The sequence below is a fragment of the Setaria viridis genome, chromosome 5 (assembly GCF_005286985.2).
Source record: "Setaria viridis chromosome 5, Setaria_viridis_v4.0, whole genome shotgun sequence".
NCBI classification, from domain to species: domain Eukaryota; kingdom Viridiplantae; phylum Streptophyta; class Magnoliopsida; order Poales; family Poaceae; genus Setaria; species Setaria viridis.
The window spans coordinates 11,864,170-11,879,404 of record NC_048267.2 but is presented as its reverse complement, the minus strand read 5'-3'; the positions used below and the strand labels follow the sequence as shown (position 1 = coordinate 11,879,404).

The 15,235-nt window shown below is 47.0% G+C and overlaps 2 protein-coding genes across 2 annotated transcripts; one reads left to right on the top strand and one right to left on the bottom strand.

The window, feature by feature from the left end:
• The first annotated feature begins 3,350 nt into the window (after nt 1-3,350).
• On the top strand, nt 3,351-4,490 carry LOC117856223 (uncharacterized). The gene has a single exon (XM_034738631.2). It carries the CDS (start codon nt 3,469-3,471, stop codon nt 4,183-4,185), a length of 717 nt encoding a protein of 238 aa, XP_034594522.2. The 5' UTR covers nt 3,351-3,468; the 3' UTR covers nt 4,186-4,490.
• Nucleotides 4,491-11,484: 6,994 nt separating this feature from the next.
• LOC117858284 (nuclear pore complex protein NUP35) lies at nt 11,485-15,137 on the bottom strand. Its single transcript, XM_034741325.2, has 3 exons — nt 14,497-15,137; nt 12,988-13,099; nt 11,485-12,211 (listed from the first exon to the last, which is right to left on the bottom strand). Exons 1-3 carry the CDS (start codon nt 15,024-15,026, stop codon nt 11,882-11,884), a joined length of 972 nt encoding a protein of 323 aa, XP_034597216.1. The 5' UTR covers nt 15,027-15,137; the 3' UTR covers nt 11,485-11,881.
• Between the last annotated feature and the right edge of the window lie 98 nt (nt 15,138-15,235).

Genomic DNA, 15,235 nt, shown 5'->3' with positions numbered 1-15,235 from the left:
CTTCCGTTAGCTAGATAAGCTACTAGGCTTTAAAGCCCAATAACATTCTGCGGAAGCCCAAAACACAAATAATAGTGCGGGCGTTGTGGGCTGGGCTAGGTGCTGTCCATCAGTTGGTTGGAGTGTCATCAGGCCCAAAACCGGACGAGAGGGCGCGGCCCGTCGATTCCGTTAGATGTTGATGGGCTATGTCCAAAGCACTGAAATTAAAAAAAACCTGTTCCGCCATGGGCCCATGTGCCGCCGCTGCAGCTGCAGCCCATGGCGAGTTGTCGAAGGACCCACCCGGCGGCGACGCCTGATAAGTGGCGAGAAGCGTTTATTTCAGGATGGAGGGAGCAAGTGATAACTCCGGCAGCTCCACTCCATGGATGCATCTCCCTTTCCTCTCCTCCCGCCTGCACGCGGCGCTGCCCGCCGCTCCCAGCTGCAACGCCGCAGCGGCTGCGTCCGCCGGCCGGCCGGTCGGTCTCACTGTTCGGATGCATTTGCCTGCGCTGATGGTCCGCCATGCATACACACATACACCCGCCTTCAACCTCGCTCGTCAGTCGTCAGTGCTTTTGCCCGCTACCAATTAATGGCACGGCATGGACAACCGAGTACTCGTATAATAGATCCAGTGCATGCATGCATGTGGAGAGAAACCCATTTACAAGTGCGCTGGATCGTGATTGCACTTCGGCCAATCTGACAAGATCGAGGGCAGCCTACAGTCTAGTACTCCAAGGATACAAGCTAGGGGCTTCTCGATCATGAACCATGTGACAAGATCGAGGGAGAGCCAAACCAACAAAACAACCGCAACTGTACTGCATCGTGCACGCAGGAAACTGCATTTAAGGTGCAGTTGCAGACTTGCAGTTGATGCAGAGATCGATCGAGTTCGATCAGTTCTGTTCGCATCACGGAGTCGCGTGCACAGACGAGACGAGAACGAATCCGTTGGCCGCTAGCTCTGCCCCCGTGACCTGCAAGTACAACAAGAAGCTGCATTGCCAATTGTGGCCCTGCCCCTTTTCATGACCTAACGACTAACAGATGTATGCATCTATGCACACACACACACATGCATGCATGATACATACGTACGGTCTAAAAGCTAGCTGTCATGCCGATCGAGTGCCCAAGCTAGTCTCAGTTTGGTGTGTCCAAATGAAAAGCTCAACTGTTGACGGCCAAAAAAGTGTCAACAGGCTGCGGGCTTTGTCGCTTTTGCCGCTGGCCGGCATGCCACACCACACAGCATCCATGCCGTTACAGGTTCCAGAGATGTCCGTATCTTCTCGCGCGCCCCCAACCGCAGCTCCCCATCCTTTTCATCAGTATCCTACCCAACCTGCTTAACTACCCGACTCTCAGCTAGCCAATCTTTTCTCTGGTTTCGTCTCTCTCGATGGTCAATATATCGATCGATCACCAAAGCTCATGTCATGTGTTCACCGTACCTTTTCTCTTAATTTCTTGCAATCGAAGAAGAAGCTGACGGAGGCCGGCCTAGCCGTGGAAGATAGCTGCACCCTACTGGCTACTGAAACGAGTTAATGCGCCTAATCATGTGCACCGCCGCCGTGGCGAGTGCTACACGAGCCGTGCCAATGATCGCAAAAGCAACGGATTTCTTCGTATGCGGGGAATTGTTGGCTCGTCCATTCCAAATCATTGCCTCCTGAAATCTGAATCAGCTTGTAGTCTGCAAATTTCGTAATCCTCACCGGTAATGTAATGTTACCGCTGGTAGAACCATTTCTGCCTGCGCGCGGTAAGAACTAATTAACCAGAGGCGTCCTTTACTCCGACGAACCCTGAAGCACGAGGCCGTGCTCCGCCACATCGATCACCGAGCCCCCGCAGCAATTACCCCGGCGCGCGTGCAACCCCTTCGCAGAGGCCGGAGTTACCAGGGGAGCCCAAGATCACAGCCACGCGCGGAGCCCGGAAGAGGAAAAGTGCAACAGGGCCATGCATCCAGTCGTGGTTCAGAGCTAGTTCAGACATCCGAGATGAAGTGAAAGGGGGAGACATGCCAGCCTGCGAGATGAAACCAGCAGGTGTCCTTCGTATCATCATCTCGCTCCTGATCTGATCGATCCGTCTCATCAGCCGCCGGGTCCCGGAGATTACGCCGGTGTCCGATCGTCGATCCCCACTCCCCTGGCTTCGCGTTGTGACAAATGGAGATTTTCTCGCGGGCCCACCGTGCTTGGATGGATCTTGTTAGGGTTTTGGTTGGTAGGCCATGAATGATTGCCGTCGATCGAGGTTGTGTTGTGAGCGAGCGAGCTAGGCGGCGAGGCAGGCAGGTCATGTTGTTGTCTCGCAGGGATGGAAGCCAGAGGCCATGCATGGGCACTGCTGATGCGGGTGCATGCCACTGCTCACCAACAGTTCATCTGGGTCACCACTCACCACAGGAGGGAGTCAATTTCTGGAACATGTTTTTCTTATATTTTTATTAAAGATCTCATAACGTCCTATCAGTTAATCAATAAACAGTGCTGCATTACTGTGCGAAAACAGTTGGGCAAGTGCACTTGTTAGTTGTTGCATCATACGATTAGGGGCTACGACGACGACGTACTGGTGCTCTCATCAGTTCCAGCAGGGAAATGTTCTCGAAGGCCAAAAGTCATACAAGATGAAACAGCTTACTCATATTATGTCTGGATTATTTATTTTCCAGACAGTTAACATGTCTGAAAAATGCTCCAGATTTGCAAACAAAAGATGGAAGCCATTTCCGCCGTCACGTGCATCTGCAGAGTTTACTAGTATCATGCAGTTGCAGCCCGGTTTATTTAATGTCTAGACGAACAATTCACAGATCGCAGTCACACCGCCTAGAGCGAGCTGCAGCTAACAATAATAGTATATATCGCGTCTGATCGAACAGTGAATCATATGGGCAGGCGGCGGTGGATGGAAGGATGGGTGAATAATGGCGGCGGAATGGCGAGAGCGTGCACCCCGAGCACACGCATGTCGTCTTGCCGGCCGGCCGGCCGATGGAGTTGACTAGCTAGTAAATAAGCAGCGCCCGGGATCGGCCGGATCGGAGGCGCATGGCCACGTACTCCCGCCGCCAGCCGGCCATCCAGCTGCGGACTCCAGGCCCTGAGAGCCTGACACCCAGACGAGAAGACGACGCGGCATCCATGATGGATCCCCATGGACAGTAATGGCCGGGCGTGTAATCATGCCATGGGGAGCTGGAGCTCTGTCTGTCCGCTCACGCGTCGCTGTTACCCTACTGTTACGTACGCCCCTCTCCCCCTCCCTGCGGCGGCCTCCCTGCTACTTATACAGCCAGCAACCCCCGCCCCCTTCCTCTCTCTCTCTGCAACTAACCACCATAGCATCTGCACCACCGCCTCTCCATTTCTCTCATACACGACTAGCTACTTGATCGAGCTCATCGCCTCATCAGCAAGCCATCTACGTCGTCTGATCGATCGTCTCGGTGTGGCAATGAGCGACCTGAGCTCGGACACCTCGTCCACGTCGTCCTACTCCCCCTCCCCCTCCACGTCCTCCAGCTCCCGCGGCGGCGGAGGCGGAGGCAAGAAGCGGCCGCGCGAGCCCGCCGGCGACGTCCCGGCGTACCGCGGCGTGCGGATGCGGGCGTGGGGGAAGTGGGTGTCGGAGATCAGGGAGCCCCGCAAGAAGTCGCGCATCTGGCTCGGCACCTTCCCGTGCCCGGAGATGGCCGCGCGCGCGCACGACGTCGCCGCGCTCAGCATCAAGGGCGCCCGCGCCGTCCTCAACTTCCCGGACCTCGCGCCCGCGCTGCCCCGCCCCGAGTCCCTCGCGCCGCGCGACGTCCAGGCCGCCGCCGCCCGCGCCGCGCTCATGCACCACAAGCACCAGAAATCCGGTGGCGGTGTCTCCTCTTCCTCCTCGTCGTCGTCCTCCGCCGCGCCGGCCGCGGGTTCTGCGGCTGCTGCGGCGGACGACGCCCAACGAAGAACACCTGGCCCCGCTGCTCACCGTCACGACGACCCGGAGCCGGAGCCGAGCCGGGAGGAGCGGCAGCCGGCGCAGGTGGAGGTGGCCGAGCTGGTGTTCGACGAGCTGGCGCCGCTCTGGGTGGAGGACGTGGTGGAGTTCGGGCCGTCCGATCACCCGTGGACGCCGTACGATGGGCTCGACGCCGTCGGCTTCCAGCCCCTCCTGTGGGAGTACTAGGCTTCTCTTGTTTGTACATGGGCTTCCCCTTTGTGGTTTGGCTTGTGATTTTTTTACTAGTGCTGCTTCAAGTGTGTGGTTTTCATTTCATTTTTTTGGATTTCGAGGTTGATGTGGGGTATATTAGCTAGTATGTGAAAGTGCGAGACTGATGTAAAAAAAAAATGCGAGTTTTACAGTGACGCTTGCCGATGTTATGACCTCTCAACCGATGAAAATGATGGTAGGAGGCTGGAGATACGACATTTGCTGACTTTGGCAATGCCTTGGTGTTTCAAGAAAAATAGTTACTCATAGAGAGATAATCCAGCCAGTTATGTGAAAGTGACATTTGCTTGGCCCAGCATGGGTGACTAACCTCCTCCTCATCGATGCCCATGAGAAGTCATGCCATCTATTTTCACAGTGTGTTGTTGATGCTATTCTGCTGGTGAAAAGGAAACTGTTCACATTACCTTACAAGTTATTGACTTTTTTCACACAAGTGTTTTGGTCAGAATGACTTGATGGCCAGAAAACTTTTCTCACAGTGCAACTGTGACGCCAACAGAGCTATAGAAACAGCATCAACTCGGAGGTATGTAGAGGGATCGTTCCTTACTTCAAATCTGTTTCGACTAATCCGTGTGGGTTCCTGTCGCTTTACGAGGTACAGATAAGGTTCACTTATCCATTTTTGCCACCGATATGATCACACACACAAACGACTAATCGAGCACCAACCAATCATTAAATTTTTTGGCAGGGATGCCAAATTCACAATGCGGTTCCATTCTCCTCTGATCTTCTCTTCTCCAAAAACTTTACCACGCAATGAAAATTTAAATCTGTCAAGTTGTTTTTGCAATCTCTTCTTGTGAAACTGTCAGCAAGCAGAGCAATCATAAGCAACAGGTTTGCCATGGAACCATTGATTCTGGTCGGGTCCTGAAAACCAAACAATTTCCTTCAAGCATTGACCGATTAGTTTGTACAACCCAGAGATCCCAAGGAGATTTGGTGAATGAATGATTGATGAATCAGAGAAAGTTATTTATAAAATAAACTTTCCATCTCCAGGTCGGAGTGAAATTCATAGGCGGCACGAACAGAACAGGGGTGGTGTATGCGATGCACTCTCTCCCAGGAGGAGCTGGAGCCTGGAAGGAAGCTAGCTTAGCTCCCATGATTGAGGCGATGTGAACCAGCTGTTCGAACATCTCTGTCGCCTGTTCCGGGCAGTCGGCGAGGCCGATTCAATGGCGCCGTGCAGAGGCGTTGCGTTGCAGCAGACCGATCGTGCTCAGGAGGTAGCCAAACCATACATGTTGCACTCGGAGCAATGCAAGCTCATCGCCGCCCTACCCCCATCTCGATCCCAACCGCAATAGCTGTGCATCCTCGCCGCCGTGCCATGCCGAACATGTCGCCGTCGCCGGACGAGACAAAAATGGATTTTTTCTCTCTCACTCACCTCGGTGTTGTTTTCCGCGACGCAAAAAATGCCTCCAGCTCTCTGGTTATAACCGTTATATTACGTGTTGATTCATGTGTTTGGGGGGACGTTTCGATTGGTCGCGATCCGGATGCTACCGTGTTCGTTCTCGAGTTCGACATGGCCTCGTGCTTTCGCATGCCCAGATTTTGGCTTGGTTTAGACCGAACGGGCCGTGGTCGCTGTCGCCGGGTGCCAAGTGCCTCGCCGCCTGTCGTGCGAGTGCGACGAAGCAGCGTGGGCGTAGACCCCGGCTGGACATGCAAGCCACACACCTGTGCAGCTCCGTGTTAACGGTCTTGAGAGTTACCGCTGTGCTATCGTGCAGGGACAGTGTGTAGGCTCGACAGGAACATCGATCATTGCCGTCTGGGCACTACTACTACACGTGTAAGCCGGCCATAGATTGCATCAAGATTACCCGGATTCTGTTTACATGACTGCCACTAACTGCATGTCATGCCCTTTTATTTGTGGGCTGTCTCAATGTGTATATCCCTAGCTGAATGAATGAAACAGCTCAGAAAGATGGTAGGCGGCGGCTATTTTGCTATGATTTTATTTTTTCTGGGGGTGATGCAGAGGATGCAGAGCTCATCAGGAAATCAGTACTTTGGATGATGCAGATGATGCTATTCATTTTACAATGATTTCTTTGCTTGCTGCTCTGGATGAATCGAGAAACGCAAGCTATAGTTACACGTGTTGTGAGGGAACAGAGTCAAGATCAGCTACAGCGAAGATGTTAATGCTTGGAAGTTTTCCCAAATTATTAATACTTAGAAAATCCTTGTCTTTTTATGTATCGACAAAAAATCAATCCTAAGAGAAAACAGTTTTAGTTCTCATTTCTTGCTCTAGCATGGTACTTTGAAGCTAGCTAGTTACATGAAGAACTCAACGCAATTGACTTGCAATATCAAATTGACAAAGTGCCAAGTCCAAATACAAGGGGTTGACATTAAAACAAGTACAGGGATGATGTTCATTTGAGTTTGCTTTTGATAAAATATAACAAGACGTACCATTACTAGAAAACTCAGTATTCGTCCTGAGACTCAGTACCGGTTGCATTTTGACCCGATACTAATATGAGCATTAGTACCGGGTCTAACGGTTAGTCCCCGAGGAACCTCCCGTGATCTCCTTTAGTACCGGGTGGAGGCTTCACCCGGTACTAAAGGTCATCCATTAGTACCAGTTGAAGCTTCCAATCGGTACTAATGTGCCTGAGGGCCTTTAGTACCGGGTGAAGCCTCCACCCGATACTAAAGGGGTACCTCCCCACACGTACTTATCCGCTCGTCCCTCTCATCCGGCCTCTCACCTGCGGCTCTCTCTCTTCTTCTTCCCGCCGAATCCCCTCTCTCTCCACAGCCGAATCCCCACCCTCTCCCCCCCCACACAGATCGATCCCCTTGCCGCCCCTCCTGTCATTGCCCCTCTCCTCCCCCCTCCAGTCGCCCCTCACCTCTTACATGTGGCGAGGAGAAGCGGCGGGGCAAGGAGCAGCAGAGGCAAGAAGGGAGGGCACGGCGAGGCGGCGGAGCGTCGGTAGGGCGTGGTGGAGCAAGGAGCGGCGGCAGGCGTGACAGAGCAAGGAGCGCGTGGATCTTGGAGTAGCGGCCACCTCTCCCTCAGATCCGACGGCGGGGGCAACCGACGGGCTGAGGAGCGGCAGCGGCGGCAACCGGCGGCGATGGCTGCGCAGCGTAAGTATGCCGCCTCTCTCCCTCCCTCTTTCTCTCTGGCGGACGGTGGCGGGGTGCGACCGGGGCTCCGGCCAGCGGATTTCTCTCTCTTTTTTTAATTTTTTAATACCCCTTTAGTACTGGTTATTTGACCCGGTACTAAAGAGGTTAGTATCGAAGTAGCAATATCGGTTGCACAACTAGTATTAAAAGGGTTAGGAACCGATACTAATAATGCGTTAATTGCGGATGGATGCACTATTCTATTTCTGTAGTAAATAAGTAGGCATGCATTGAGAACTGATCAAATGGTTATTTGTGGTTTGCTAACTAAGATAAACAACAAGACGTGGGAAGATAATACTATAGTACACCCTCATGCTCGTGCAAGTATCCGCAGACGACCTAATCATATGTACTTAGTGTTGATTCTAAGCAGTCTGTCTCCTAGATGTGATACAAAGCGCGTTTTATTTACGACAATGGAAATGTTCACCTCAAGGACATGGTTAACAAAATCAAACTAGTAACATGCTTGATCGTATTTCTGCAAAAGAAAATGCTTGATCATAGAGATTTCTTCTCCCATCCTCTTTCATTTTCGAGTCGTGCCATCATCATTCTTTGTGACTCCATGACTCGGTCAACGCTTAGTTGGCGCCATGGGATATCAGACAGGTGGTGTCACCAGCCGCATTTCCGTTTGGGTCATGAAGAATGTCAATGTTAAATTAATATTCTGATTCAGCTTTGATAGCTAGCTTTCTTCACAGTGATTTAATGTTGATAGATAACTGCAACGATCAAATGACTCCGGCCCCATCAATGAGAAAACTTAAATGATTGTGATTACATAAAAGTGTTTATTTCCAATAGTACTACCAACTGTTTGGCCTTGATGTGTGCAAATGTATCTAATTATGCTCAAATTTTGGCTCTACCTTTAGAGTTTCTGAAGTGTCAGTGCTGGGAAAAACGCCTTCAGTACCGGGTTCAAACCCCTCTTAGTACCGGTTGTGGGGGACCTTTAGTACCGGTCGGGGAGATCAACCAGTATTAAATTGGCTGCCACGTCACGCGTGGCTGAGGTTAATTTAGTACCAGTTGATATTACCAACCGGTACTAAATTCTTTTTTCTTTGATGTTTCTTCTCTCATTTTCTTTCTGTTTCTTTATTCTATATTAGTATTTCGTATTTGTTTCCTTTACATATACTAGTTCTAATATGCAATATATATAAAATTATATTTGATGTATAATATTACATCTGAGATAATATTATACATACACATATTATGCATACACATATATGAATAATATTACATTGCATCAACTTTCCACGTTTAACATTTTGGATCAACTATTTCGAATCCAAGTTCTGACGGTGATACAAATTTGATCCATTATTATGGAACTCTCTCGCTGGATGTACTACCTCGTCCAAAAGAAATCCACTAAGTTGTTCTTAAATTACCCTAATTTTTTCCGTCTCGAGGAGTTCTTCCTTCATGCATAATCTACCATCTATGCCATGCAAAGGTTATTATATTAGATCAATGGACCTGCATAATTAGAACTAATTTATTATTAAGAAATTTGTATATATACTCTGAATTCGTGGTCTGTTATACGCTTGGGATTTACAAAGTCATGGATGAACTCACATACGTAGTATCCGCATAAATTATTCCCCGGATTCTGTCTCAAACACTATATATATGACAAAAGAAGTTATGAAATATTTGTTGTGTTCAAGGAAGTGACACGAGATGCGCAAATTCAATACATACCGGTAATTCAGAGTGGATCTGAAGTTGCTCCTTGAATTCACTTGAGTGATGTTGACGGAAGCGAGCCCATACTCTGTTAAGCATGTCTATGAGGTTGGTGTATTGATCTCTTGCTCTCCTCATAGAGTTTAGGATATAGACTATGCTTCGATCAACCACGATAACAAGGAGTATCCAGTGGAGGCTGTACATATATGCATAGTGAAAAGCTATTTAGTTTTATTTTTAAATGCTAGCTCGAAAAATAAAAGAGATGGGAAACACGCTCACTTGAAGTTGTACGTCAGAAGTATATACTTATTGTAATGTTGCTTGTCCAAAAAATTATATATATTTTTCAAGGTCTGATTTGGTTTGTCTCTTACAGTTATGGAATTGTGGAATTGCCCTGTGATTCAAACGTGGATTACAATGCGTTATGTGTGTCTTCGTATGCATTATGTTAAATGGGGCAACATGTTGTGTATTTAAATCTGTTAACCTGCAACCTGAGGTGCTGAACTTGGTGTGCTAAATTTGAAGAAAACGTGGCCAGTAAAAGTTGTACCATTGCAGGTTGTGATGTGAGAGACAATGCTGTACTATTCATTGTGGGATACTTCCTCATCTTGCAAATATGCAAAGAGGCTTGCATGGACCTTATCTTTTTTGTTGGTGGAAGTGGATTATTTGCATGTTATAGGAATGCTCATTTGAGTTTGCTTTTGATAAAATATAACAAGACATACCATCATGTATGTACTAATAATGTGTTAATTGCGAATGGATGCACTATTCTATTTCTGTAGAGCAGAAATGGTGTCACCAGCCGCATTTCCGTTTGGGTCATGAAGAATGTCAATGTTAAATTAATATTCTGATTCAGCTTTGATAGCTAGCTTTCTTCACAGTGATTTAATGTTGATAGATAACTGCAACGATCAAATGACTCCGGCCCCATCAATGAGAAAACTTAAATGATTGTGATTACATAAAAGTATTTATTTCCAATAGTACTACCAACTGTTTGGCCTTGATGTGTGCAAATGTATCTAATTATGCTCAAATTTTGGCTTTACCTTAAGAGTTTCTGAAGTGTCCTTTTAATACTGTAGGCCATGCAGATTTGAGCTAAACTATATGATGGCTATGTTTTCAATCAGGTCGTTAATTACCCTGCTTGACAAAGATTGTTCAGCCTTAGCGACCAAACAAACTTGATTAAGAAAGACAACGTGTCCACCTCTCACTTCCCAATTGGCAAACTTCTTATTGATTGCGAGAGATGATGAAATCTGAAGTATATGAAAATAGTGATTTGAAGCCTCCTTTTCCATTTCTGTTGGAAGGTTTGTGTCACAGCAAGGCTTCAATAATTTTAAACATATTTGTCTCTCTGGCGGTATACTAAACTAAAGGATCGAAGTACGTGCTCAAACTGCTTCCACACGTTTAAAAAATTGCAAGCCATATAATGTACTGGAAACGAGACAAACATATGAATCTATAAAAATACAAGCTGCCGTGTACGGAATCTGAAGACGAGAAGGCAGGCTTCCTGATTAAAGTATGTACTCCAGCTTTGGATTTATTTTTTTCTTCGATTTTAGTACGTACTTAATTTGGAAAGATATTCTTCTTTTGGTTCAAACAGGTATCCGTTTGGCCATTATCCGTTGACATCTAATTTTATCTCCAGCAGCAGCAAAGGCTAGCGTTTGGGTTTTATAAAAGAATTCTTTTGACATTTTTTTGTACTCTACTTGTTGTTGATTTGCTCAAACAACGTGCTGGCGTTCAGACTCGGGAGCACAAGGACGTACTTGGAGCTTGTTAATTGCAATGTGCGTCCTCAATTGAGTGCTATATATTTTTCTCTAACTGGTTCTTAGTACTAGTAATGCTAATTAGTGAGGCGATTTGACTTATGCACGTCGAGCATTTCAAGCCTTACTCTCGATCACCCAACGCACCATTGACCATTTAATTTAATTCTATCAGCTGTTTTTTAATGTTCACATTTTTTTTCACATTTCTTTATTATGCAGCGGCGAGATTTGAGAATGTCTGTCCCAAGTCTACGCCGAGCTGACAAAAACAAGAGGTCAAACCCTCTTTCTTTTTGTTCGAGCAAGGTACAGATCTTTTTGTTCGAGCAAGGTACAGATCTTTTTGTTCGAGCAAGGTACAGAGAACAGCGGAACAAAGGATGACCCAGATTCGTTGTTTCCGCGAGGGGAACAATTCATATCCCATTCCCAGTTTGACTTTAGGAGACAGGACATCATCCATTGGATCAAATCCCTTATATAAGGATGCAATGCGTGTTTAACAAAAAAAGTCAGAATCATTGGACCTCAGATGTGTTGAAAATTCAGAACCCATCTGACAAAACATACACTGCAAAAATACAACCGTCTGACTTTAGCTACTCAGCTGGCGTCCTAAAAATCTCTATGCAATCATATCACTTTCCACACTTTTCTTTTCTGGAGGAAAAAGATCCATATCATCACAATAGATCGGTGAAGTTTGTGATTGAACATTTGCCACCGAGTGAGTCAATTACACCAGCCTTTGCAAGGGACGACTCCTATTACAGTTTACACCAAAGTCAGATGCCGTATGATACACAATCCGTGCATTGATACCCAATGAAAACCCCATTGACCAAAAAATGTTATCGCCATGATCCTCATTTTGGCCTAGAATTTCCAACAGAATACAAACGCATTGCCACCATTTGATTTAATGATGGAACTTAAAGGCCAAACATCAAGTCCATAACTTTGGACAAGATGGATTTTGAAGGTGAAGCAATGGCTCCAGAAGCGCCACGACTGCTCTCGTTGCAGCTGCCATTTGGCATCGAGTTGCTAGGCAAAGGTGCTAGTGCGTTCCTGGTGGCAAATCCGCTAGGTGCTACAGGCGGTGACAGAAATGGGACTGTTGCGCTGCCCTGATAGTTCTCGTTCATGCTCTCGTTCAGGTACTGTTGCTGCCGTGCATCCACTGGCTTCACCCCAATAATAAGAACACTGTTTAACTGCTGCCCATGTTTCACAAGTGCTTTCTGTGCATCATGCCGGCTCTAAACATAATAAGAACAATAGAACATGTCAGAAAAGATAGCTGCAAAGTAAAAGTGATAGAACACTAGAACAGGGACATCTAGCTGATTTCTTTGCACTGAGAAACCTCCTGTCCATGAATCATCTTAAGCATATAGCGAGTCCAACATGAGAACATTATTACTGGTTGGCAGAAAACTATTGCGTCACATAAGGTACTGCTACTTCCCCATAACAGAACAGAATTTGTATCTAATCTAAAAAAACACTGGTCATGTGTTGATAAAATAGAAAATATTAGTAAAAGTGTAAAACCACCCAACACATGGAAATTTGTGCCATCTTGTACACAGAAATAAAGTAGGGAACTATCAGGATAACGAAAGGAACAGAAAGGAAAACAGTTACACATTGGAAAGTATATAGGCACACCACTTATTTGTGGGATAGTTCAAAAAAGTTTACGCTGTCCAGATTAACATCACATTATCTAATATCCTATCTCTATAATTACACAGTATGACAGGATAACACAAATCATAGTTAATAGGTTTGAGCAGCTTAACAGATCTTCAGGACTTCGAAATAGCCCATAAACTTGATCAGGGATCACTTCCATTCAACATTTTCCCAAATAAAAAAACTTAGAAGTCTAGCAGTCCAGCACATCACACTTGACAGTGACACCTACTCCATTGGTTTATTTTAGGCTTATTCTAGGACAACTCAGTAAAAAGTAGGGAACATAGATCCAGTGTGTTGTCTGTGCTCAAACAGCAGAGCTGCAAGTGATTACCTGATACAAGATATGCATCCAGTTCGCATCCCTTGGACCAGGAACATGTCTCAGGACTATCCCACATTTCTCGAATTCTCGCAGAACCAAGTTAGTATCACCAGGTGAAAATCTGGCAGAAAAAGGATGGAAGGCTAATAAAAATGAAATATATCACAATCCTAATAACACTGGCATCCAACAATCTATAGCCATTTAATATACAACATTCTGAACATGTCTGACTATTGAAAGCTTAACAAATATTCAGAGGATCAAGTGCACAAGGGGTACGCTATAATTTTTTAAAACAAAATGATCAACCAAAGTATAGGCATCTGCATCACGCAGAAGTGCATGTAAATGCAGGTGAGAAATTAAACCACATGCTGAATCAGTGGGAAGAGATTTTAACACTTTATCAATATTTGTTGAGATCTTCCTTTCCTAAGTTCCAAAATTGCGCACTAAAAAACCATAAATTCATAACAACTCATGTTCCCACTTCCACCAACATGTAGGCAACTTCATTAGTATGACGATAACAAAAAGGAGAGAATCATCATGGGGGAGGGAAACAATCCATTGGATATGGGCATTAAATCTATCACATGGGCTTAGCAGAATATGATCTGAGGGAGTGTATATCAACATACACCATCAGATCAACTTAAGGCATCCTGGTTTACAACTATACTAGTAGACTTAGAATAAAACTGAACATAAAGACAACTATATTAATTCCTCTTGACACATGTTAGCTTTCAACAGATGAAGCTATCACGACTGTCACAAACTATGTAATAAAGTCCATCAATTGCCATTGAGCTTGTCAATCACGTAAATTACTATACTGTAATTTGATTAAAAAATCACCGAAAGTAAATCAGACCACATTGATTTCCAAATTCGCTAGAGGGAAGGTATTAGTATATTATGTTCCAGAATGGCTAACAAATCCCAACTGCAAACATTCCAACATTCCTCTTTGCCACTTGCTGATTAGTTGATATAGTTGGCTAGAAAGTATCTCATGTTTTGACACTGCTTGTGTGGTTCAAGCATCAATGATGAAGATCCAACCTAAATGGTCAAAGTGGCATTAATTCTAACTGATCTCTTGTTTCCAGCTAAGGTAATGTTGCTAAGTAGGCAGCCCTACTGTACTATGTTCTCTGGAGCTATGTTGTTTTGGTCAAATGTCTACATCCTGATAGTACAAATTCTTAGAAATCTGCATTTCAATCTTTATTAGTTTTTATTAACATGGAAACACACTGGCAACATATGATGAGTTTGAACTCAAAAACAAATGAATTTCGAACAAACACTCATGCTGACATCTTTGTTCTTACAACTAAAGAAGAAACATTGCCAATTCCACATAAACTTTGTCATAACCAGTTCCTAAGAATGAATATCTAATCTATTCCCAACACAGAACATGCAACTATAAGTATCCAATGCAACAAATTATACAACAATTCACACATACATTCCATCGAATTAGCTAGGGGCGAGGCCACGTACCCAAAAACGGTGACCCACTCCTCCTCGTCAACCCGGCCAGCAGCAGGCGCCGAATCCCTGGGCATCTCCGGCCGCGCCACCTCCCTGGGCGGGGGCAGCGTGATCAGCGCAACCTTCTGCTGCTGCTGCGACTGCTGCCCCGACGGCATCGTTGGGGACTGCTGCTGGTTCTGCATGACGCCATCCATCGGCGACCCCTCCCTGGGCTTCTCCTCCCTCGACGGGGACCACCAAGCCGAGGGGGCGGGCGAGCCGTTGGACCGCAGCGGGGATGCGAAGAGGCCCGCGCCACGCGGCGGCGTGGGGGAGGGGGTCATCGTCGCCTGAGGAGGCGTGGCCGGCTGCGGGGAAGGGGAGAGGTGGGAGAGGTCGTCGAGGGAGAGCAGCGGGGGAGGCGGCGGCGGGGTGGAGGCCTGTGTCTCGCGCCGGACCGAGGCTGGGGGCAAGCGCAACGACGAGGATATGGGGGAGGAGAGGTCGCGCAGGAACGGCGGGTGGTAGCGCCGGTGGTCCGGCCTGGCGGCGCTCATCGCGGCGACGAGGAGGAGCAGCGGCGGCGGCGGTGGCGAGGAGAAACCCTAGAGAGAGGAGAGCGAGCGGAACGGAGTGCCCTGCCGCCTTGGGTTTAATGGAGCAAAGCGTAGCGTGTGAAGGCGAGCAGAGCGCTTGTTTTACCAACATGTGGACCCAGAACTTAGTAGGGCCCACAAGTCGGAGTGTGGAGTTGGTATCCGACGCA